This window comes from Callithrix jacchus, chromosome 10 (assembly GCF_049354715.1).
Source record: "Callithrix jacchus isolate 240 chromosome 10, calJac240_pri, whole genome shotgun sequence".
Taxonomy (NCBI): Eukaryota; Metazoa; Chordata; class Mammalia; order Primates; family Cebidae; genus Callithrix; species Callithrix jacchus.
Genome location: NC_133511.1, coordinates 113,977,713 through 114,001,887, shown reverse-complemented (window position 1 = coordinate 114,001,887; position 24,175 = coordinate 113,977,713). Strand labels below are relative to the sequence as shown.

Below are 24,175 nucleotides of genomic sequence, written 5' to 3'. Positions count from 1 at the left end.
AGCAGAGCATGCAAGACAGTTGTGTTGGAACACACATGGCAGTGTGCTTTTCTTTCCTTCTCCCCTTCACCCACATTTGGCATTTCTCCCCAGGCTATCCCTCCCCACCTCCCCCTCCCACTGGCCCTCCCCTTTTCCCCCCAATAGACCCCAGTGTTTAGTACTCCCCCTTCTGTGTCCATGTGTTCTCATTTTTCATCACCCGCCTATGAGTGAGAATATGCGGTGTTTCATTTTCTGTTCTTGTGTCAGTTTGCTGAGGATGACGTCCTCCAGATTCATCCATGTCCCTACAAACGACACAAACTCATCACTTCTGATTGCTGCATAATATTCCATGGTGTATATGTGCCACGTTTTTCCAATCCAGTCTATTATCAATGGGCATTTGGGTTGATTCCAGGTCTTTGCTATTGTAAACAGTGCTGCAATGAACATTCGTGTACATGTGTCCTTATAGTAGAACGATTTATAGTCTTTTGGATATATACCCAGTAATGGGATTGCTGGGTCAAATGGAATTTCTATTTCTAAGGCCTTGAGGAATCGCCACACTGTCTTCCACAATGGTTGAACTAATTTACACTCCCACCAACAGTGTAGAAGTGTTCCTTTTTCTCCACATCCTCTCCAGCATCTGTTGTCTCCAGATTTTTTAATGATCGCCATTCTAACTGGCATGAGATGGTATCTCAATGTGGTTTTGATTTGCATCTCTCTGATGCCCAGTGACGATGAGCATTTTTTCATATGATTGTTGGCCTCATATATGTCTTCTTTCATAAAGTGTCTGTTCATATCCTTTGCCCACTTTTGAATGGGCTTGTTTGTTTTTTTCCTGTAAATCCGTTTGAGTTCTTTGTAAATTCTGGATATCAGCCCTTTGTCAGATGGGTAAACTGCAAAAATTTTTTCCCATTCTATTGGTTGCCGATCCACTCTAGTGACTGTTTCTTTTGCCGTGCAGAAGCTGTGGAGTTTCATTAGGTCCCATTTGTCTATTTTGGCTTTTGTTGCCAATGCTTTTGGTGTTTTGTTCATGAAGTCCTTGCCTACTCCTATGTCCTGGATAGTTTTGCCTAGATTTCCTTCTAGGGTTTTTATGGTGCCAGGTTTTATGTTTAAGTCTTTAATCCATCTGGAGTTAATTTTAGTGTAAGGTGTCAGGAAGGGGTCCAGTTTCTGCTTCTGCACATGGCTAGCCAGTTTTCCTAACACCATTTGTTGAACAGGGAATCCTTTCCCCCTTGCTTGTTTTTGTCAGGTTTATCAAAGATTGTATAGTTGTAGATATGTTGTGTTGCCTCCGGTGCCTCTGTTTTGTTCCATTGGTCTATATCTCTGTTTTGGTACCAGTACCATGCTGTTTTGATTACTGTAGCCTTGTAGTATAGTTTGAAATCCGGTAGTGTGATGCCCCCCGCTGTGTTCTTTTTGCTTAGAATTGACTTGGCTATGCGGGCTCTCTTTTGGTTTCATATAAAGTTCATGGTGTTTTTTTCCAGTTCTGTGAAGAAAGTCAATGGTAGCTTGATGGGGATAGCGTTGATTCTGTAAATTACTTTGGGCAGTATAGCCATTTTCACGATGTTAATTCTTCCTAACCATGAACATGGAATGTTTCTCCATCTGTTTGTGTCCTCTCTGATTTCGTTGAGCAGTGGTTTGTAGTTCTCCTTGAAGAGGTCTCTTACGTTCCTTGTGAGTTGTATTCCAAGGTATTTTATTCTTTTTGTAGCAATTGCGAATGGCAGTTCGTTCTTGATTTGGCTTTCTTTAAGTCTGTTATTGGTGTAGACGAATGCTTGTGATTTTTGCACATTGATTTTATATCCTGAGACTTTGCTGAAGTTGCTTATCAGTTTCAGGAGTTTTTGGGCTGAGGCGATGGGGTCTTCTAGGTATACTATCATGTCGTCTGCAAATAGAGACAATTTGGCTTCCACCTTTCCTATTTGAATACCCTTTATTTCTTTTTCTTGCCTGATTGTTCTGGCTAGAACTTCCAGAACTATATTGAATAGGAGTGGTGAAAGAGGGCATCCTTGTCTAGTGCCGGATTTCAAAGGGAATGCTTCCAGTTTTTGCCCATTCAGTATGATATTGGCTGTTGGTTTGTCATAAATAGCTTTTATTACTTTGAGATACGTTCCATCGATACTGAGTTTATTGAGGGTTTTTAGCATAAAGGGCTGTTGAATTTTGTCAAATGCCTTCTCTGCGTCAATTGAGATAATCATGTGGTTTTTGTTTTTGGTTCTGTTTATGTGGTGAATTACGTTTAAAGACTTGCATATGTTGAACCAGCCTTGCATCCCCGGGATGAATCCTACTTGATCATGGTGAATAAGTTTTTTGATTTGCTAATGCATTCGGCTTCCCAATATTTTATTGAAGATTTTTGCATCTATGTTCATCATGGATATTGGCCTGAAGTTTTCTTTTCTTGTTGGGTCTCTGCCGGGTTTTGGTATCAGAATGATGTTGGTTTCGTAAAATGATTTGGGAAGTATTCCCTCTTTTTGGATTGTTTGAAATAGTTTTAGAAGGAATGGTACCAGCTCCTCTTTGTGTGTCTGGTAGAATTCGGCTGTGAACCCGTCTGGACCTGGGCTTTTTTTTGTGTGGTAGGCTCTTAATTGCTGCCTCAACTTCTGACCTTGTTATTGGTCTATTCATAGTTTCAGCTGGTACTCCACACGTTCAGAGAAACTTCTCTAGTAAAAAACTATAGAAATGATCCCTGAAAGACTATACTTTCAGAAATTCAAGCGTTTCTACCAAAAAGAGGGAGGCTCAGCCAGAGAAAAGACTCACGAGGATGAAGCTGTGGAGGTGGAGAGTTCAAAGGGCTCAAGTGAGTACTGCACACAGGTTCCAAGAATTACTGTTTCTCACAGTAGTCATCTTTTTCAGTTCTCATTTCTGACACCACTTATATAAACCTAAACACCAAACCAAGACAGGCTCTCTGAAGGAAAACGATTTTTTGGGGGAAAAAGGCATTGAAATGGGAATACACATGCCAAACTATGTATGTATTCAGAGAGGTAAGAGAAAAAAGGATTTTAAAGGAACAAATGTGGGAGGTGCTGGGGGGGGGCAACATGATTGTTTTGAGATCATTATTTTTGGCTGCTAACATCAATGATGACGATGATGCCAGTTTAAGGTTGAACAAGCAGTTGCTGGACAGATGTCCTTGCAGAATTATTGTTGTGTGGGTAAAATTGTAGTAGCCTTTGTGCAAGGCTGTGGTTTCTGCAAGTTCTTTGTGATCATTTTTAAACATCAGATATCTAAGTATTACGACTCCTCCTTCACAGACTTCCCTAGCTCTGTCAAGGTTGATTTCCTGTTTTTGTTTTTTAGATGAACAACTTCCTTTTAATTCTGCTAGTTTTCACACATTTGTCAACTTTTACTGTTATAATCTGTGTTTCTTGCTGTTGTTTTTGACATGGATTATTCTTAATGCAGCTTTCTATTTAAAATCCAGACCAGTTTTTTGATTACTTAACAAAATAATACATTAAAACAAGTAAAAGAATTTTAGCTTCGTAAAGCTTAACATGATGTGTTTTTATTGAAATTCCTTACAATTTGTATAATCAGTACATATTCCTAAGTTGGATATCAGGAGTGTAAAATTCAAGTGTCCTGATTGTGAAATGCATATTATAAGTATAATCTTGAAATGAGTCTATCCTCCTTTACATAAATTAAATTTGTTATGTGAATCAGAGGTCCCCCTCCAGGAAAGTTTTCACAGAGCTTTTTTTTTTTTTTATGAACAAGTGTAGAGAACATACAAAGTTGTTAATTGTGATACATGTAGAAGTAAGGAATTGATAACTAACTGAATACCTATTACTATGAAAACAAACATACATTAAATGAAGTTTGACCTAGATTATAATATTTTTCTCAACAAAATTCGGAAAACCACTGGCTGTCTGTAGTAAAATCAATATGGTTCAAAAACATATAGTTGAGTGAGAACCTAGAATACCAGAATTAGATACATAACACCATGTGTGTTCATCTTAAAACATACATTATATCTACTTTATAAGAATATTCCTTTATAAAAGCACATATCCAACTTTGTTATTCATATACACCAACAACAGACAGAGAGCCAAATCATGAGAACTCCCATTCACAATTGCTACAAAGATAATAAAATACCTAGGAATACAACTAACAAAGGATGTGAGGGACCTCTTCAAGGAGAACTACAAACCAGTGCTCAAGGAAATAAGAGAGGACACAAACAGATGGAAAAACATTCCATGCTCATGATTAGGAAGGATCAATCTTGTGAAAATGACCAGATTGCCCAAAGTAATGTATAGATTCAATGCCATCCCCATCAAGCTACCATTGGCCTTCTTCACAGAACTGGAGAAAGCCACCTTAAACTTCATTTGGAACCAAAAGAAAGCTTGAATAGTCAAGACAATTCTTTTTTTTTTTTTTTTTTTTTGAGATGGAGTTTCGCTCTTGTTACCCAGGCTGGAGTGCAATGGCACGATCTCGACTCACCGCCTCCTGGGTTCAGGCAATTCTCCTGCCTCAGCCTCCTGAGTAGCTTGGATTACAGGCACACACCACCGTGCCCAGCTAACTTTTTGTATTTTTAATGAGACGGGGTTTCACCATATTGACCAGGATGGTCTCGATCTCTTGACCTCGTGATCCACCCACCTCAGCCTCCCAAAGTGCTGGGATTACAGGCGTGAGCCACCACACCCAGCGGGAGTCAAGACAATTCTAAGCAAAAAAGCAAAGCTGGAGGCATCATGCTACCTAACTTCAAACTATACTACAAGGCTACAGTGATCAAAACAGCATGGTACTGATACCAACACAGAGATATAGATCAATGGAACAGAACAGAGGTCTCAGAAATAATGCCACACATCTACAACCATCTGATCTTTGACAAACCTGACAAAAACAAGCAATGGGAAAAGGATTCCCTGTTTAATAAATACTGTTGGGAAAACTGGCTAGCCATGTGCAAAAAGCAGAAACTGGACCCCTTCCTTACACCTAACACAAAAATTAACTCCAGATGGATTAAAGTTTTAAACAGAAAACCTAACACCATACAAACCCTAGAAGAAAACCTAGGCAATAGAATTCAGAACATAGGCATAGTCAAGGACTTCATAACGAAAACACCAAAAGCAATGGCAACAAAAGCCAAAATAAACAGATGAGATCTGGTTAAACTTAAGAACTTCTGCTCAGAAAGAGACAATGATTAGAGAGAACAGGCAACCAGCAGAATGGGAAAACATTTTTGTAAGCTACCCCTTTGAAAAAGGGCTAATATCCAGAATCTACAGAGAACTAAAACAGATTTACAAGAAAAAACCAAACAAACCCCTTCAAAAATGGGCAAAAGATATGAACAGACACTTTCAAATGAGACTTTGATGAAACCAATAAACATATAAAAAATGATCATCATCGCTGGTCATTAAAGAAATGCAAATCAAAACCACATTGAGATACCATCTTACACCAGTTAGAATGGCAATCATTAAAAAATCTGGAGACAACAGATGTTAGAGAGAATGTGGAGAAATAGGAACACTTTTACACTGTTAGTGGAAGTGTAAATTAGTTCAACCATTGTCAAAGATAGTGTGGCACTTCCTCAAGGACCTAGAAATAGAAATACCATTTGACCCAGCAACCCCATTACTGGGTGTATACCCAAAGGATTATAAATCGTTCTGTTATAAAGACACATGAACACATATGTTTATTGCAGCACTGTTTATGATAACAAAGACCTGGAACCAACCCGAATGCCCAACAATGATAGAATGAACAAAGAAAATGTGGCACATATATACCATGGAATACTATGCAACTATAAAAAAGATGAGTTCATATCCTTTGTAGCGACATGGATAAATCTGGAAACCATCATTCTCAGAAAACTGACAGAAGAACAGAAAACCAAACAACACATGTTCTCACTCATAAGTGGGTGTTAAACAATGAGAATACATGGGCACAGGGAGGGAAATATCACACACTGGGATCTGTTGGGGGTAGGGGAGTAGGAGAGGGACAGCAGGGTGTGGGAAGGATGGGGAGGGAGAACATTGCAAAAAATGCCTGATGTAGGTGACTGGGGGATGGACGCAGCGAACCACAATGGCATGTGTGTACCTATGCAATGATTCTACGAGATCTGCACATGTACCCCAGAACTTAAAGTACAATAAAAAATATATGACATTAAGATCAGATTCATATTGTTTATGATTTTCACATAAATCCAGTGATTTCTGGGGCCTGTTTTTTCCCCAGAAGTTGTATCATCTGGGGATGCAGGTTCCATAGGGTCTTTCCTAGACTGGCTAGAGCATTTTCTACTTTCCACCATTTGATAAGGATGTAATCCCCAGGCTGGTCTGGTGTATTGAAAATTCTAGGTGTGGTGCCTGTGCTAAGAGTCCTTTTGTAATGTTTATTAAAGAACGGGTTAGTGTTATAAGAAAAATCCATTGTACTTTATTTTAACATCTAGTTTACAGAAAAACTGGATGATATTTCTTTAACTTTATCCAGTATGATTACACACAGAATTTCTTTTACAATTAACATTTTAAAATTTGCTTGCACCTTCAAAACACAAATTATACAACATTTCTTGCATAAATTTCTTTTTATAACATTTTTACAACTGTCACAGACAATCTTCAACAGGCCTTCATTTTCTGACTTTGTTTTATAGCCTTCCTTACTAAAGGTGCATTCATATATCTTTAACTGTCTTAACATTTCTTTCTTCTCTTCCTACGTTATCTCCCTTGTTTGATTTACTTTTTGTGTCTCTCTCTGATCCCTGTCTCTTCTAGTCTCTCTCCTACTCATTCATTTCCTCTATTTTTCTCTCCATTGCTTCTGCTTCTGTCTCGTGAGACCTTAGCAAAGTGATTTCCTACAGCTGGTTGCAATTTGTCATCTAAATTTAGAAAATTAAGGGTAAATAATGCTTGTTCTATTTCCTCAATTCCTCTTTTTGCTGCAGGGGTTAAACATCTGAGAGAATCTAAGGCTATATTGCCTTTTAGTATAGAAAACAGGTTTTGTAATTTATCCATAGATATACCTAAAATGGGATGGGGTCAGTTTATATCTCCCAATAATTTCTGATAGTTATTTAAGGTTTATAAATTGGTAGTATTTGATTTAATCCTTGAGGTCTTACTTACTGGAAAGACAGTGTGTATTCAAGATATTTCCAAGGAGAGGACTTCTGTACTTTTTCAAATGCAATGATAAAACCTCTTAAGTGTGTATTCTTTAAGACAGAATTATATAAATTTAAAAGTACTGGTTCCACTGGAGCTGAAAGTAAAATATCACCCATAAAATGAGTAATCTTGCAATTGGGAAATTTCTTTCTATAAGGGAGCAAAGCCTGATTTACAAAATTCTGACACGTAGTAGGACTGTTCAGCATTCCTTGAGGCAGCACTTTCCAGTGAAATCAACAAGCTGGCCTTTCATTATTTATTAGTAATGAAATGTAATATGGCTGGCTATGTAAACACAAATTTTTCCCTGTCTTGTTCTGCTAGAGGAAATGTATATAAACAGTCTGTTAAGTCAATAACAATTATAGGCCAATCTTGAGGAATCACTGTGGGGGAAGGGAGCCCCACTGTAGAAGTCCCAGAGGCTACAAATTAGCCTCAACTAATTCATGGGTTCTCTATAAGTTCTCTCCCTTCAGAGGTTACTGTTTTACTTAAATAGGATTTGGAGAGAGTTAAGTCAGAGATAGAGGAAATGTATATAAACAGTCTTTAAGTCAATAACAATTATAGGCCAATCTTGAGGAATCACTGTGGGGGAAGGGAGCCCCCACTGTAGAAGTCCCAGAGGCTACAAATTAGTCCTTCAGAGGTTACTGTTTTACTTAAATAGGATTTGGAGAGAGTTATGTCAGAGATAGAGTTGGAATAACAACTGTGGCCATTATCAGAGAAAGGTCTTACAAATTGTTAAGTTTTACTTAAATCTTAGCAGAGAATTATAATCTGAAACATCACTTGTAATCAAGGAACATATGATTTTGCTGTGGGCCACCCAAGGAGCCAGAGAGCAGCAGCACGGGTCCTGGGTTGGCAGCTGTGTTACACTTGCCAGGCACTACCTTTTGTCTGCGTCTCTTCCTCCTCCTGTACCTCTTCCTCCTGCACCTTTTTTTCTCCACCAGGTGGCTGCCAGTAAAATATCATCCACACATACTGTACATATAGCCCCAGAAATTCTGAGTTTTCTAGTCTGTATGCAACAAATCATTATAATCCCTACCTCTGTGGACTGCTAGATGCTCCACAAAGTGGAAGTGTACAAAAGAAAAATCATGATGTCATTGTGCAGATAAAAAAGCATAATCTTTCTGTATTGACACCTATATGGTGTGTTATTAACAAATATATTTCAAATATTGATGAAACTATTTAATTTATGTTGTTTCAGTGAATCTATTTTATATGAATTCCTCTTTTAGGGAAGCAGAAAATTTTGTTTTATATTTTATTTCTGAATCAAACAAGAAATAATGTTTCTATTACCTATTGTGAATAACAAAACCTATTCTGTCTGCAAATATTATAATTTGTTTAAATAGTGCTACATGAAACACCTGATAACCCAACTGTTTCTTCCTAGAAGAGATAATTGGACTAAATGGGCCAAAAGAATCTAACAGTGCTAACTGAATTCATTCTGACGGGAGTCACAAGGCGGCCTGAACTGCATATTCCCCTTTTTGGAGTCTTCCTCATCATCTATGTAGTCACAGTGGTGGGCAACCTAACTATGATCATTTTGACCAAACTTGACTCCCGCTTACATACACCTATGTACTTTTTTATCAGACATTTGGCTTTCGTTGATCTTGGTAATTCTACTGTCATTTGTCCCAAGATGCTGGCAAGTTTTGTTGTGTATCGAAATACTATTTCCTATTATGCATGTGCTGCACAGCTGGCATTCTTCCTTATGTTCATTATCAGTGAATTTTTCATCTTGTCAGCCATGGCCTATGACCACTATGTGGCCATTTGTAACCCTCTGCTCTACTGTGTTATTATGTCCCAGCGACTGTGTCGTGTGCTGGTGGGCATTCTGTATCTCTACAGTACATTTCAGGCTTTGATGTTCACTATTAAGATATTTACATTGACCTTCTTTGGTTCTAATGTCATCAGTCATTTCTACTGTGATGATGTTCCTTTGCTACCTATGCTTTACTCAAATGCACAGGAAATAGAATTGTTGATCATACTATTTTCTGCATTTAATTTGATCTCCTCCCTTCTGGTAGTCTTAGTGTCCTACCTGCTGATTTTGTTAGCCATATGTCAAATACATTCTGCAGAGGACAGGAAAAAGGCTATCTCCACATGTGGTTCCCATTTGACAGTGGTGGTTGTGTTCTATGGGTCTTTACTCTTCATGTACATGCAGCCCAATTCCACTCACTTCTTTGATACTGATAAAATGGCTTCTGTATTTTACACTTTAGTAATCCCCATGCTTAACCCTTTGATTTACAGCTTAAGAAACAAAGAGGTTGAAAAATGCCTTCTATAAGGTCTTTAAAAATTTATGTCATTTGTGTTTAATAATCAATATGTAATACTGTTATAATAAAAATATAATAGAGATTAATGTCACTCGACAAATTTAAGTGTTACATTTATTTCCCAATTTTTTTCTTGCCGATGTGTTTGAGGTCCTTGTGGATTCTGAATAATAGTCCTTTGTTGAATGCATTGTTTGCAAATATTTTTCCCATTCTCTGGGTTGTCTGTTTACTCTGCTGATTATTTACCTTACTATGCATGGTTATTTAGTTTGATTAGGTGCCATCTATTTATTTTTGTTTTTGTTGCACTTGTTTTTGGGTTGTCATGAACCCTTTGCCTAAACCAATGACTATAAGAGTTTTTCCAATGATATTTTCTAGAAATGTTATGGTTTCATGTTTCGATTTAAGTCTTTGATCCATCTTGAGTTGATTTTTGTATAAGGTGAGAGATCAGGATCCAATTTTATTCTTCTACACGTAGCTTGCCAATTATCTCAGCACCATTTGTTGAGCAGGTTGCCCTTTCCCCATTTTATGTTTATGTTTGCGTTGTAAATGATCAGTTGGCTGTAATTGGCTTTATTTCTGAGTTCTCTATTCTGTTTGTCTATGTGCCTATTTTTATACAAGTATCATACTGGTTTGGTAACCATAGCCTTGTAGAATAGTTTAAAGTCTGGTAATGTGATGCCTCCAGATTTTTTATATTTGCTTAGTTTTGCTTCAGCTTTGCAGGCTCTCTTTTGGTTCCATATGAATTTTAGGATTGTTTTTCTACTCTGTGAAGAATAATGATGGCAGTTTAATGAGAATTGCATGGAATCTATGTATTGGTTTTGGCAGTATGGTCATTTTTACAATATTAATTATACCCATCCAAGAGCATGGGGTGTGTTTCCATTTGTTTGTCTTGTCACTGACTTCTTTCAGTAGTGTTTTGTAGTTTTCCTTGTAGAGCTCTTTCACCTCCTTGGGTAGGTATATCCCTAAGCATTTAAGTTTTTGCAAATATTATAAAAGAAATTGAGTTCTTGATTTGTTTCTCAGCTTGGTCACTGTTGGTATACAGCAGTGCTACTGATTTGTTTGTATCCTGCAACTTTACTAAATTCACTTATGACATCTAGGAATTTCTTGGATAAGTCCTTAGGATTTTCTAGGTTTACGATCATATCATCAGTGAATGATATATTCTTTGGCTGGGTTTGGGTTTGGTTTGTCTTTGTTTCTCTAGTTCCCTAAAGTGTGACCTTGGATTGCCTATTTGTGCCTTTCAGACTTTTTCTTGCAGGTGTTTGATGCTATGAACTTTCGTCTTAGCACCATTTTTGCTGTATCTCAGAGATTTTGATAAGTTGTGTCACTATTATCATTCAGCTCAAAAATTCTTTTTATATGTATCCTATTAGTTCTGTTCCTCTAGATAACCCTGACTAATATGCCAATCAACTAAGGCCATTACAACAACTCATGACAGAGTAACCCCAATCTCAGGAAGGAGAAGACAACACCTAATTCCACTGCCTGCAACATCGTGGCTAACCAGACGTCCTGCGTCTGTTCATGTGACAATTTTACTGTTAGCATAAACAGCATTTGAGAAAGCCAACACACTAAATATGTCTACAACCAAGAACTCTTACAAATCTACTTCATTCCCTGCCAACTCCAGGAGAGCACAGCTTGGAGAATTGAAGATGAATTGCATCACAGGAAAATAGCATGTGTGAGCCTATCCATGGGATAATTAAAACTGAAATAACATGGATGATAGAATTAGCAGGCAAGAACTTTAAAATAGCTATTATAAATATGGTTAATGTACTGAATCATTTAGAAAAATCATTAACACTGTAAGAAGACAAGTGAAAATAAAAAAATAAAATATGTTACTTCTAAAGATGAAGCTTCAAGCTAAATGACCATCAATAGATGAAAGGATAAAAAATATGTGGTATATACATACTATGAAATATGGAGGATCTTTGAAAAGTTCATGGAACTATAACATGTCTAAACAGGACCTAGTCTGAGACACTAAGAAGGATAAGCCATTAGTTTGAAAAGAGCCCCTGTCAGAGCAACATGAATTCTGCTAAAATTGAAGCAAGAACAAGCAATAAATTTGGTGAAATGTGGGTGGAAGAATGGTGAAATTACTGATGCTTTACCAAAAACTTCGTGAGGACAATGCCCCCCAGAGAAATCAGCAGTTTACAAATGTATCATTTGTTTTTGGCTTTTTTTTTTTTTTTTTTTTTTTTTTTTTTTTGACATGGTGTATTGCTCTGTCATCAGACTGGAGTGCAGTGATGTGATCTCAGCTCACTGCAACCTCTGCTTCCCAGGATCAAGCGATTCTCCTGTCTCAGAACCTGCATAGCTGGGACTACAGGCACGTGCCACCATGCCCCCCTAATTTTTTGTATTTTCAGTAAAGACAGGGTTTCATTGCATTGGCCAGGATGGTCTCGATCTCCTGACCTTGTGATCCCTCTGCCTCAGCCTCCTAAAGTTCTGGGATTACAGGCATGAGCCACCACCCCTGGACTACAAATGTATCATTTGTTTTAATCAGGGATAAGATGATGCTAAAGGTGAAGTTCTCAGAGACAAACCATGTGCATCAATTTACAAGGAAAAATAAATCATCCTGTTCCTACCTTAATAGAAAAAGACCAGCAATTAGCAGCAGAAACAATAGCCAATAACACAGACATCTCAGCTGGGTCAGCTTTCACAATTTCTGAGTAAAAAATTAAAGTTGAGCTAACTCTTCACCACTAAAACCGTTGCACCCAGATGAGATCCAGACAAGAGTGGAGCGGAGCTCTTAGTAAAAATTTTGAATAGGTGGAATGGAGATCCTGAATAATTTCTTCCAAGAATTTTAACAGTATTTAAAACATGGTATTAGCAGTATGGTCCTGAAGACAAAGCACACTCAAGGCCAAGACTGCCAAGAGGTGAAAGTGGTTCAGACAAAGCAAAAGCAGACAGGCCAAGAGAAAACATCAGGCAATGCTTTTCTTTTTTTTCTTTCTTTCTTTTTTTTTTTTTTTTTTTTGAGACACTAATGGCATTTTGCTTGTTGGTTTTCCAGAGGGACAAAGGGTGATATCTGCTTATTATAATGATGTTTCAACAGAGAGTTAGCCATAGCTTTAGCAGTAAAACACACAGGAGAGCTTTACTAGAAAGTCATTCTCCATCGAGACAAGTATTCTACTCATTACTCTCATCAGACAAGGGCAATTTTGAGAGTTTTTAGGGAAAACCTCTAGGCATCTACCTTACTGTCTGAATTGGCTCCTTGTGGATTTTTTTTTTTTTTGCTTCCTAACCTTAAAAATTCTATAATAGAAACCCATTATATTTTAATAATGTAAAAGAGACTTGCATTGGCATGGGTAAGTTTCTAAAACACACAGTCCTTTAGAGATAAGCTAATTTTGACTGGTGTCATCACTTACAAAAAGCGTCTTGAACTTGATGGCACCCACATTAAAAAAAAAGTTTATATTTTTATTGTTACTTCTTAATTCAATTTTTTTCATGAGCTTTTATTCCTCTTTATGTTATTTAACCATCACAAAGATAAAATTCCATTGTTTGCAACAACATGAATAGAACTGGAGTACATTATGTTAAATGCAAATAAAGCTCAGACTTCACTTCGATGCAATATATCCACACAACGAAACTGCACTTGCTCCCCTTAAATTTCTACAAATAAACAAAAAATGTTCTGAAGATATCAGATATATTTTTTTCACACAAAAATAATGTAAAGGTAAAAGAATCAGGATATCTTTAGAGGATAGTAATAACTAACTTTGGAAATGAAGACAAGCTAACACACACTAGAATTCTTAGCAAAATTTAAACACTTCGAAGTGTTAAGATGGTGCTGGAAATCTGAATTTCTTTGCTCATTCCAGGGTGCTTCCTATTCTACAATAGAACCCTATGATGCCAGGCCCTGAAATTTTGGAAATTCAAAATAAAGTTTCCAAAAGGAGTTGATTTCTAGGTATTATTTGTGAGACAAGAAGAGGCCAGAAAGGAAGAGTGAGTCTCTACAGAGAAAGAGCAGACCACTTTATCTGGGAGGAAGACATAAGTTGTGCACTAATTCTCCTGAATTGCACTCCTCTTCTGTCCCCATTGCCTGGACACAGTGGAACAGTCTACACATAGGAATTATGTGTGGAATTGCTATTAGAATTGCTACCATCTGCCAAAGGTAGCTCCAGGTTCCAGCTGCTCCAGACTATAGATGTCCACCAATGGGTTGGCTCCCAAAAGTTTCTACCTGATAGTTGTGCAAGCTGAAGATGATATTCCACTAAATTATAATTCTATTCTGCATCTTGTCTAACTAAGTATTTTGAAATCCAGTTACCCTTCCAACTGAAAATTATCCAGGCTTTCACTGAGTTGACAGTGATAAGAGGGAAATCCAAGAGATTAGGCAAAAGCCACCTCACTATATTTAATTAGACCAGTTTCACTTTGATTGACTGATTGTGTGTTAATTTTCTTAAATACAGAGGCTGTACTTATTACTGAAATATTTGAAAATCACAGTATTATACTCTATAAATACCAAAAATAATTGCATAATTCCAGAAATAATAAGATATTAATATATGATGTAATACATTTATTATGTATACATGTGAAATAGGTAGATTACATATGTGTAAATATCTATAATGTATTATGTATATATTTATATATATGTATCTATGTGTTTACAGACTGGATCTTACTCTGTTTCTTAAGCCGGAATGCTGTGGCACACTATTCTTTTTTTTTTTTTTTTTTTTAATTTTTATTGGATTTTAGGTTTTGGGGTACATGAGCAGAGCATGCAAGACAGTTCTGTAGGTCCACACATGGCAGTGTGCTTTGCTTTTCTTCTCCCCTTCACCCACATTTGGCATTTCTCCCCAGGCTATCCCTCCCCACCTCCCCATCCCACTGGCCCTCCCCTTTTCCTCCCAATAGACCCCAGTGTTTAGTACTCCCCTTTCTGTGTCCATGTGTTCTCATTTTTCATCACCCACCTATGAGTGAGAATATGCGGTGTTTCATTTTCTGTTCTTGTGTCAGTTTGCTGAGGATGCTGTTCTCCAGATTCATCCATGTCCCTACAAACGACACAAACTCATCATTTCTGATTGCTGCATAATATTCCATGGTGTATATGTGCCACATTTTTCCAATCCAGTCTATTGTCAACGGGCATTTGGGTTGATTCCAGGTCTTTGCTATTGTAAACAGTGCTGCAATGAACATTCGTGTACATATGTCCTTATAGTAGAACGATTTACAGACTTTTGGATATATACCCAGGAATGGGATTGCTGGGTCAAATGGAATTTCTATTTCTAAGGCCTTGAGGAATCACCACACTGTCTTCCACAATGGTTGAACTAATTTACACTCCCACCAACAGTGTAGAAGTGTTCCTTTTTCTCCACATCCTCTCCAGCATCTGTTGTCTCCAGATTTTTTAATGATCGCCATTCTAACTGGCGTGAGATGGTATCTCAATGTGGTTTTGATTTGCATCTCTCTGATGACCAGTGACGATGAGCATTTTTTCATATGATTGTTGGCCTCATATATGTCTTCTTTCGTAAAGTGTCTGTTCATATCCTTTGCCCACTTTTGAATGGGCTTGTTTGTTTATTTCCTGTAAATCTGTTTGAGTTCTTTGTAAATTCTGGATATCAGCCCTTTGTCAGATGGGTAGACTGCGAAAATTTTTTCCCATTCTGTTGGTTGCTGATCCACTCTAGTGACTGTTTCTTTTGCCGTGCAGAAGCTGTGGAGTTTCATTAGGTACCATTTGTCTATTTTGGCTTTTGTTGCCAATGCTTTTGGTGTTTTGTTCATGAAGTCCTTGCCTACTCCTATGTCCTGGATAGTTTTGCCTAGATTTTCTTCTAGGGTTTTTATGGTGCCAGGTCTTATGTTTAAGTCTTTAATCCATCTGGAGTTAATTTTAGTGTAAGGTGTCAGGAAGGGGTCCAGTTTCTGCTTTCTGCACATGGCTAGCCAGTTTTCCCAACACCATTTGTTAAACATGGAATCCTTTTCCCATTGCTTGTTTTTGTCAGGTTTATCAAAGATTGTATAGTTGTATGTATGTTGTGTTGCTCCGGTGCCTCTGTTTTGTTCCATTGGTCTATATCTCTGTTTTGGTACCAGTACCATGCTGTTTTGATTACTGTAGCCTTGTAGTATAGTTTGAAATCTGGTAGTGTGATGCCCCCAGCTGTGTTCTTTTTGCTTAGAATTGACTTGGCTATGCGGGCTCTCTTTTGGTTCCATATGAAGTTCATGGTGTTTTTTTCCAGTTCTGTGAAGAAAGTCAATGGTAGCTTGATGGGGATAGCGTTGATTCTGTAAATTACTTTGGGCAGTATAGCCATTTTCACGATATTAATTCTTCCTAACCATGAACATGGAATGTTTCTCCATCTGTTTGTGTCCTCTCTGATTTCGTTGAGCAGTGGTTTGTAGTTCTCCTTGAAGAGGTCTCTTGCGTTCCTTGTGAGTTGTATTCCAAGGTATTTTATTCTTTTTGTAGCAATTGCCAATGGCAGTTCGCTCTTGATTTGGCTTTCTTTAAGTCTGTTATTGGTGTAGACAAATGCTTGTGATTTTTGCACATTGATTTTATATCCTGAGACTTTGCTGAAGTTGCTTATCAGTTTCTGGAGTTTTTGGGCTGAGGCGATGGGGTCTTCTAGGTATACTATCAGGTCGTCTGCAAATAGAGACAATTTGGCTTCCACCTTTCCTATTTGAATACCCTTTATTTCTTTTTCTTGCCTGATTGCTCTGGCTAGAACTTCCAGTACTATATTGAATAGGAGTGGTGAGAGAGGGCATCCTTGTCTAGTACCAGATTTCAAAGGGAATGCTTCCAGTTTTTGCCCATTCAGTATGATATTGGCTGTTGGTTTGTCATAAATAGCTTTTATTACTTTGAGATACGTTCCATTGATACCAAGTTTATTGAGGGTTTTTAGCATAAAGGGCTGTTGAATTTTGTCAAATGCCTTCTCTGCATCAATTGAGATAATCCTCCCACTTCAGCCTCCTGTGTAGCTCAGATTACAAGTGTAAGCCACTGCACTCAGCAAATAAATATTTTTGTATACTTTATAGATGCTATTATCTTCATATTATATGAAAAGAAATAAATTACATAAAATAAATGATCACAAACCGTGTGTATTAAAAATAAACCATTTATTTTAGCCAGAATAGATCTACATCTTGTATGTCTTGACACAGACTAATTTGGAAGTTTATTTTAAGAAAATATACTTACAACCTGAGACACAAATATAAATATTTATAATAGAAAAATAATTTTAAAACTGCAATTGCAAATAAACTAAGAGTTAAAATTATAAAATCTTTTAACTGTAATTATTTTATTTATTTTATTTTTTTGAGATGGGGTTTTCTCTTGTTGCCTAAGCTGGAGTGCAATGGCGCAATCTCAGCTCACTGCAACCTCCACCTCCCAGGTTCAGATGATTCTCTGGACTCAGCCTCCTGAGTAGCTGGGATTACATGTACCCACCGCCATAACTGGCTAATTTTTTTTGTATTTTTAGTAGAGATGGTATTTTATCATGTTGGCCAGGGTGGTCTCAAACTATTGACCTCAGGTGATCCACCTGCATTGGTCTCCCAAAGTGTTGGGATTACAGGTGTGAGCCAGTGTGCCTATTAATGAAATTCCAGACACGTCTCTGCATACTACGTGATAAGAGTATTCTGCATAGTCATTCCTGCACAAGAAGAGACAGCATTATTCAATAACAAATGTCAATGATTTTGAACTATGTGAATATACCCACTAAACATCAAGTAAAGTATAATTATCTCAATCTCCTGTTGGTTATACCCTACAAATGCCTGCAGACATGATAATGCAGCATGATATCAGTTAAAGTGTGATGGAGTGGTCGTCAGAATGGGAAGAAAAGTGGTCTTACTTGATCATGGTTAAAATATCTTGCTTTTGCAAGATATTTGCAACTTTGGCAAAGTTGTATTTCTTTGTGAGTTTATTACTAAAGTTCCACCTAAGGGAACAGAGAGGGTCCTAGATCTTAACCTTTATTAGCTGTATGTTTCCTATGACTCTAAGAATATTAAAATTCCACTAAAATTGTCAAGCATAATAGAAATGTACTAAAGACAAACTGTTACCACTAAGTGGAGAAAATAAAGTGTAATATTCATATATTGATACACATAGAGCTTTGCTATCAATTTATATGCTTCAAATATTTCTGACTTTATTAAGAATTTAGTCTATGCTGTCTCAGTGCAATGTGTTACATTTATCCCTGCATTTGAAAAGTAGAAGATTCTATCATTTATTTTAGTTTCAGATTCAGATATTTAAAATCAGTTATTTATATTAAGTTGTATTCTATACCTTATTATAAATAAAAATAATATTTGTTCTGTTCTGTTCACAAATATAATAAATTGTTTGGGTGATACTAATGAAAGCTCATAATACCTGTTTCTTCCAAAAAGTTTTAACTGGACTAAAAGGGACAAAATAACCTAACAGTGAAGACTGACTTCAATGAAGTCACAGGATGCCTCAGCCTCCCAGGTATCTGGGATTACAACAGACATGCACCACTATGCCTGGCTAATTTTTTGTATTTTTAGTAGAGACGGAGTTGAATGCAAATGTTGAACACATTCTGCATTGGGCAGGGAAAAAAAGCATTCTCCATGTGTGGTTCTCATCTTACAATGATGGTTATGTTCTTTGGATCTCTACGTTTTGATATGGATAAATGGCTTCCTTGTTCTACACTTTAATAATCCCCAGGCTTAACCTCTTGATCGACAGCTTTAGCAACTTAGAGGCTAAACATGCCTTTTATAGAGTCTTTAAAAATTAACACAAACTTTGTCATTAATGTACACTATGGAACATCGTTCCAATAAATTATGAGAAAAGATTTGTCACTTAACAGTATTTCTAATATGTATAATAACATTATTTATGATGCTACCAAAATGACCCATTTTAACACATCAAAAATAGATTGCTATCATTATATTCAGCCAACTAATCCTCAAACTATAGAGCTCAATTAAATACCACTTCATCCCAAACTGTCTTTCTTCGGATTTAATATTTTCTTTAGTAATCTCATACCTTATATTCTACCAATGGAACAATAAAAGTCATGATATATTTTTATGTCAACTATAAGTATATGTCTGGTGGAATTATACTATAATTTCCAAAATATCCTTGGTCAATGACTGTGGTATTATCAAATATTGTATTATTTTTCTAGGAAAACATTTTTTCATTTACAAACAAATTGTGTGTGTGTGTTTCTGTGGTATACTTAATACGTGCATAATATTGTGTAACTGAAATGCTGACAAAGTTATATTTATAATTTCCTGTGTTTAGTCATATTGCACAATTCAATTATTCAGTTAAACAGAAACATAAAATATTACAACTTTTTCTAATGGAAAATTCTGAGAATAATTAACAAACATCCAAGGCACTCTCCCTCAGGTAATTATGTACAATTTATTTATCCTTGAATCAGATTGAAACTTCAACCAAATGAGTCTCAAGGGGGTTAGAAAAAACCTTAAATCTATTTTGTAGCCACGTACGAGGGCTAAAGAAGTAGAAAGCAAAGCAGATTCCTCATTGAAGTAAGTAGAAACATTGTCATTGACAATTTTTAAGGGCAGAGCTTAAACTAGGTTATCACCAAAGACGTTGAAGAGCCTTAAACTCTGCAAACTATTTCCTCATGCAATATAGAGCTATTAACTTAAAGTTTCATGCTTTTTATCTGTTTTTTAATTGCATTTTAGGTTTTGGGGTACATGTGCAGAACATGCAAGATGGTTGCATAGGTACACACATGGCAGTGTGTTTTGCTGCCTTCCTCCCCTTCACCCACATTTGGCGTTTCTCCCCAGGCTATCCCTCCCCAGCTCCCCCCACTGTCCCTCCCCTATTCCCCCCAATAGACCCCAGTGTGTAGTACTCCCTTCCCTGTGTCCATGTGTTCTCATTTTTTATCATCCGCCTATGAGTGAGAATATGAGGTATTTCATTTTCCGTTCTTGTGTCAGTTTGCTGAGAATGATGTTCTCCAGATTCATCCATCCCTACAGAGGACATTAACTCATCATTTTTGATTGCTGCATAATATTCCATGGTGTATATGGGCCACATTTTCCCAGTCCAGTCTACCATTGATGGGCAATAGGTTGGTTCCAGGTCTTTGCTATTGTAAACAGTGCTGCAATGAACATTCGTGTGCATATATCCTTATAGTCTGTTTTTTTGTTTGTTTGTTTGTTTGTTTTTGTTTTTGTTTTTGTTTTTTTGAGACGGAGTTTCGCTCTTGTTACCCAGGCTGGAGTGCAATGGCGCGATCTCGGCTCACGGCAACCTCTGCCTCCTGAGTTCAGGCAATTCTCCTGCCTCAACCTACTGAGTAGCTGGGATTACAGGCACGCCCCATCATGCCCAACTAATTTTTTGTATTTTTAGTAGAGACGGGGTTTCACCATGTTGACCAGGATGGTCTCGATCTCTTGACCTCATAATCCACCCGCCTCGGCCTCCCAAAGTGCTGGGATTACAGGCGTGAGCCACCGCGCCCGGCTATAGTCTGTTTTTAACAAGAATCTTCTATCATTATTTACCTAGTACCCTTCCTGTCCTATTCTCATTTCCTATCTGTGCATGTTACAGCATTTATGAGAACATATTCTAAAGGCAGGATATCTTTATTTGAATAAAGAACAGATGTGGCATCAGCTACATTTTTACCCCAGAACTGCGTTTTCAAGAAATTAATTCTTGCCTGAAATTCTGGAATGCTCTTTCTGTGATTAGTTAAATAGCTAATTCCTTCTCAACCTTTAGATTTCACTTCAAAGGCCATGTTCTCAGAAGGGCCTTCCTTGTGAAAGTCTTAATATTCCATGTTAAGGTATTCTCCCAGCTTTTTCTAGTGTATTCCATGTTAAAGTATTCTCCCAGGTTTTTCTTGTTTGTTTTACTTATTATGCTTATTTAAATCTGCAATTATCATGTTTATATGTCTTCTAAACATAGTTTTCTCTTCACTATCATTACAATAACATATCCATGATCTGAAGCTTGAACATAGCCTGGAACAAATTAAAATGTTATCCAATATGTGGCAAATAAGAGGATGATTCACAAATCATCTGGTCTTATTTCTCTGCTTTTTATAAAATGGTCACTTCATTATTTTTTCTCACTGCAGAATAATCATTTATTTTTGTTTCTACTCTATCTGTTTTCGAAGAACAGAAAATGTCAGTAGCCCTGGGCTTTTAAAATTCAGACATGTAATAATATATCCTTAACTCTCTGGAACTTAAGTGTGAACTTTAAAGTAAGGAACTATATGATAAGACGTATTTGGACCGGGTGCCTACCACTGGAACTATCAACTGTGACTCCAACAAGACATGAATTGACTTAGTTAGGGGCAAATAATCATGATTAAAATAACCAACTCTAGGAAAATATTCATTCATATTAAATAGCATGCTTAATCTATGGCAAATACATACAACATAATTATCATAAATCTCTCAAAATAAAAGTGTTTATTTTTATTACAATAATACAAATATCACAAAATGTAAAAAAATAATAAAACAGGTCAGCTAAAATTAAGAGCAGATATTTCTTGTAAATTTAAGATATATAACATTTTATAAACAAAAAAATTGATTTAAAAGAAAAACAGTGAAAAGAACACAGAGAATTTTATGATCTTGTAGGACAAGGAAAAGAATAGACATGAGAGAGAAGAAACAGAAAGTCGTACCCAGGAAAGCAGAATGTCAAGGAATTACAAAAATGATACAAACTTTACTGATATGATTTATGGAAACCTAAAAAGAGAATTGGTAACCTGAAAAATAGATCTACAGACATATCTCCATGTATTTTTGTCTGAGTTAATAAACCGGAAAGTGAGAGAAAGCAGTAAGCAGACATGCAATGTTGTAATCTGCAAGCTCAATATGCATCTAATACATGTTATAAAAGGATATAATTCTTAAAATGTGAAGGTATAGTACCTATTCTCGAGACAAGGGAAGAAGTATCAGAGTAGGAAATTGCCAGCAGCCATTGGATTATTTGGGGATATACAATTTCTTAAGCCTTTCTCATGGTCAATGCAAAAGACATCAGGTACATCTCGGCTTCAAATGTTTGCAAGCTAAGAACTAATTCAATTACACTGCAAGGCAGTAAACCCTCAAAATGTTGCAGCTTGTTGGGGTAACTATTTACCTTGCCATACTAAATTTACCACACTTGCTTTACTCTCCCCCAAATGATTGCAAAGCTGATTTAGTAGACTGAGAACACAAAATTAATAACTAAGTTAGATAAACCTGACAAGAAGATCTCACCCAGGAATTGTCCTTACCATCTAATGAAAGTCCTTGAATATTATTCCTTAAAGTCTATAACCATTTATTTTCTTCCTCAAACAGATGAATTTCCGAACTCTTAAATGGCTCCTGAAAATGTCACCGGGGTCACTGAGTTTATTCTCACAGGTGTCTCTGACTCTCCAGAGCTCCAGTTTCCCCTCTTCCTGGTCTTCCTGGTGCTCTATGTGCTGACCACGGCAGGGAACCTGGGCATCATCACCCTCACCAGTGTTGTCTCTCGACTTCAGACCCCCATGTACTTTTTCCTGCGACATCTGGCTATCATCAATCTTGGCAACTCTACTGTCATTGCCCCTAAAATGCTGATTAACTTTTTAGTAAAGAAGAAAACTACCTCATTCTATGAATGTGCCACCCAACTGGGAGGGTTCTTGTTCTTTATTGTATCGGAGGTAATGATGCTGGCTGTGATGGCCTATGACCGCTACGTGGCCATTTGTAACCCTCTGCTCTACATGGTGGTGGTGTCTCGGCGGCTCTGCCTCCTGCTGGTCTCTCTCACGTACCTCTATGGCTTTTCTACAGCTATTGTGGTTTCACCTTGTATATTCTCTGTGTCTTATTGCTCTTCTAATATAATCAATCATTTTTACTGTGATATTGCACCTTTGTTAGCATTGTCTTGCTCTGATACTTACTTACCAGAAACAGTAGTCTTTATATCTGCAGGAACAAATTTGTTTTTTTCCATGGTTACAGTTCTAGTATCTTATTTCAACATTGTTTTGTCCATTCTAAGGATATGTTCATCAGAAGGAAGGAAAAAAGCCTTTTCTACCTGTGCTTCGCATATGATGGCAGTCACAGTTTTCTATGGGACGACGCTATTCATGTATTTGCAGCCCCAAACTAACCACTCATTAGATACTGATAAGATGGCTTCTGTGTTTTACACATTGGTGATTCCCATGCTGAATCCCTTGATCTACAGCCTGAGGAATAATGATGTGAAGGTTGCCTTAAAGAAATTCATGAAAAATCCATGCTACTCCTTTAAATCAGTGTAGTTTTAGAACTCTATATATAAATGAAAAGATAGTTCATATAACCCGCCATTATGTAAGAGAAAGAAAAGTTTTGGTGCCTGCCTTACAAGTTTACAATCCTAGGAATTACCAATAGGTAGGATTTGAAGAGCATTGAATTTAAATAAAAAAATTCTGAAACTTTTTGAGTTATGAAAATAATACAAAATGAAAATATTATTCATGAACTTTGCTCAGAAATAATCAGGTAATCAGTTTGAATAAAATATTTCCAGGAGTAAGGAAAAATATCAACTTTTAAAAGGGTAAGTTTGAACAGAGCAACAAAATATGAATGAGAGAATTAACGTCAATATTTCCCATTCTGTGAACTCCTTTTTATTCCTGGGAATGGTTGGATAGTTGATCATTGCATCTTGAAAAACCGTAACTACAGATGATTAAAATCCCTTTTACAACTAAGTTGGCAAACTTGGACTGACAATTATATTTAAAATAAAGCTCCTTAACTCTTTTTAATTATTGTTTGAATAAACAATATATACATACTAACAACTAATACATATTTTAAATCCTCACCAGGATATAATTGAAAATATTTTATTCCAGGTAATATTTATATGGTTTTTCAATATAATGCACAGACCACTATCACTGAATATGCTTTTATACTGAGTTTGATTTGTAAACATCAGATTTCATAAAGATTTTCTTTTCTCTCCTCTATCATTTTCATTTAATATGTGAAACAAATGTCCTATTTTGGTATATTAAAAAATTTTTTTAAAGACTTGTTCATGGAAGTGTCTTACATAATTCTACTTTTTAAAATTTTTTTGTTCTTTTTTTCTGATAGTTTTTGATTAGTAAGTGTACACTTAAACCTATTGTATAACGTCTAACATATAGGAGTAATCAGACTACATCTCAGACTTATCAAATCCAAATCATGAGGCAAAGATTAAAAAATTCATGTTATAAGAATTGTACAGAA

General features: G+C 36.6%; 2 protein-coding genes and 1 pseudogene across 3 annotated transcripts; 2 read left to right on the top strand and 1 right to left on the bottom strand.

Annotated features, from left to right (window-relative positions):
• Positions 1 to 2,650: 2,650 nt before the first annotated feature.
• LOC118145846 (small nucleolar RNA U3) lies at positions 2,651 to 2,759 on the bottom strand (annotated as a pseudogene).
• A 5,971-nt stretch (positions 2,760 to 8,730) lies between these two features.
• On the top strand, positions 8,731 to 18,600 carry OR8K5 (olfactory receptor family 8 subfamily K member 5). Of its 2 annotated transcripts, XM_035264352.1 has the most exons (2): positions 8,731 to 9,618; positions 18,565 to 18,600. In XM_035264352.1, exons 1-2 carry the CDS (start codon positions 8,731 to 8,733, stop codon positions 18,598 to 18,600), a joined length of 924 nt encoding a protein of 307 aa, XP_035120243.1. The 2 variants fall into 2 exon arrangements, with proteins under 2 accessions (XP_035120243.1, XP_002755383.2); XM_002755337.3 differs by lacking the exon at positions 18,565 to 18,600 and having other exon boundaries at positions 8,731 to 9,653.
• Positions 18,601 to 22,240: 3,640 nt separating this feature from the next.
• Positions 22,241 to 23,940, top strand: OR8J3 (olfactory receptor family 8 subfamily J member 3). The gene has a single exon (XM_002755258.6). It carries the CDS (start codon positions 22,255 to 22,257, stop codon positions 23,200 to 23,202), a length of 948 nt encoding a protein of 315 aa, XP_002755304.2. The 5' UTR covers positions 22,241 to 22,254; the 3' UTR covers positions 23,203 to 23,940.
• Positions 23,941 to 24,175: the final 235 nt, after the last annotated feature.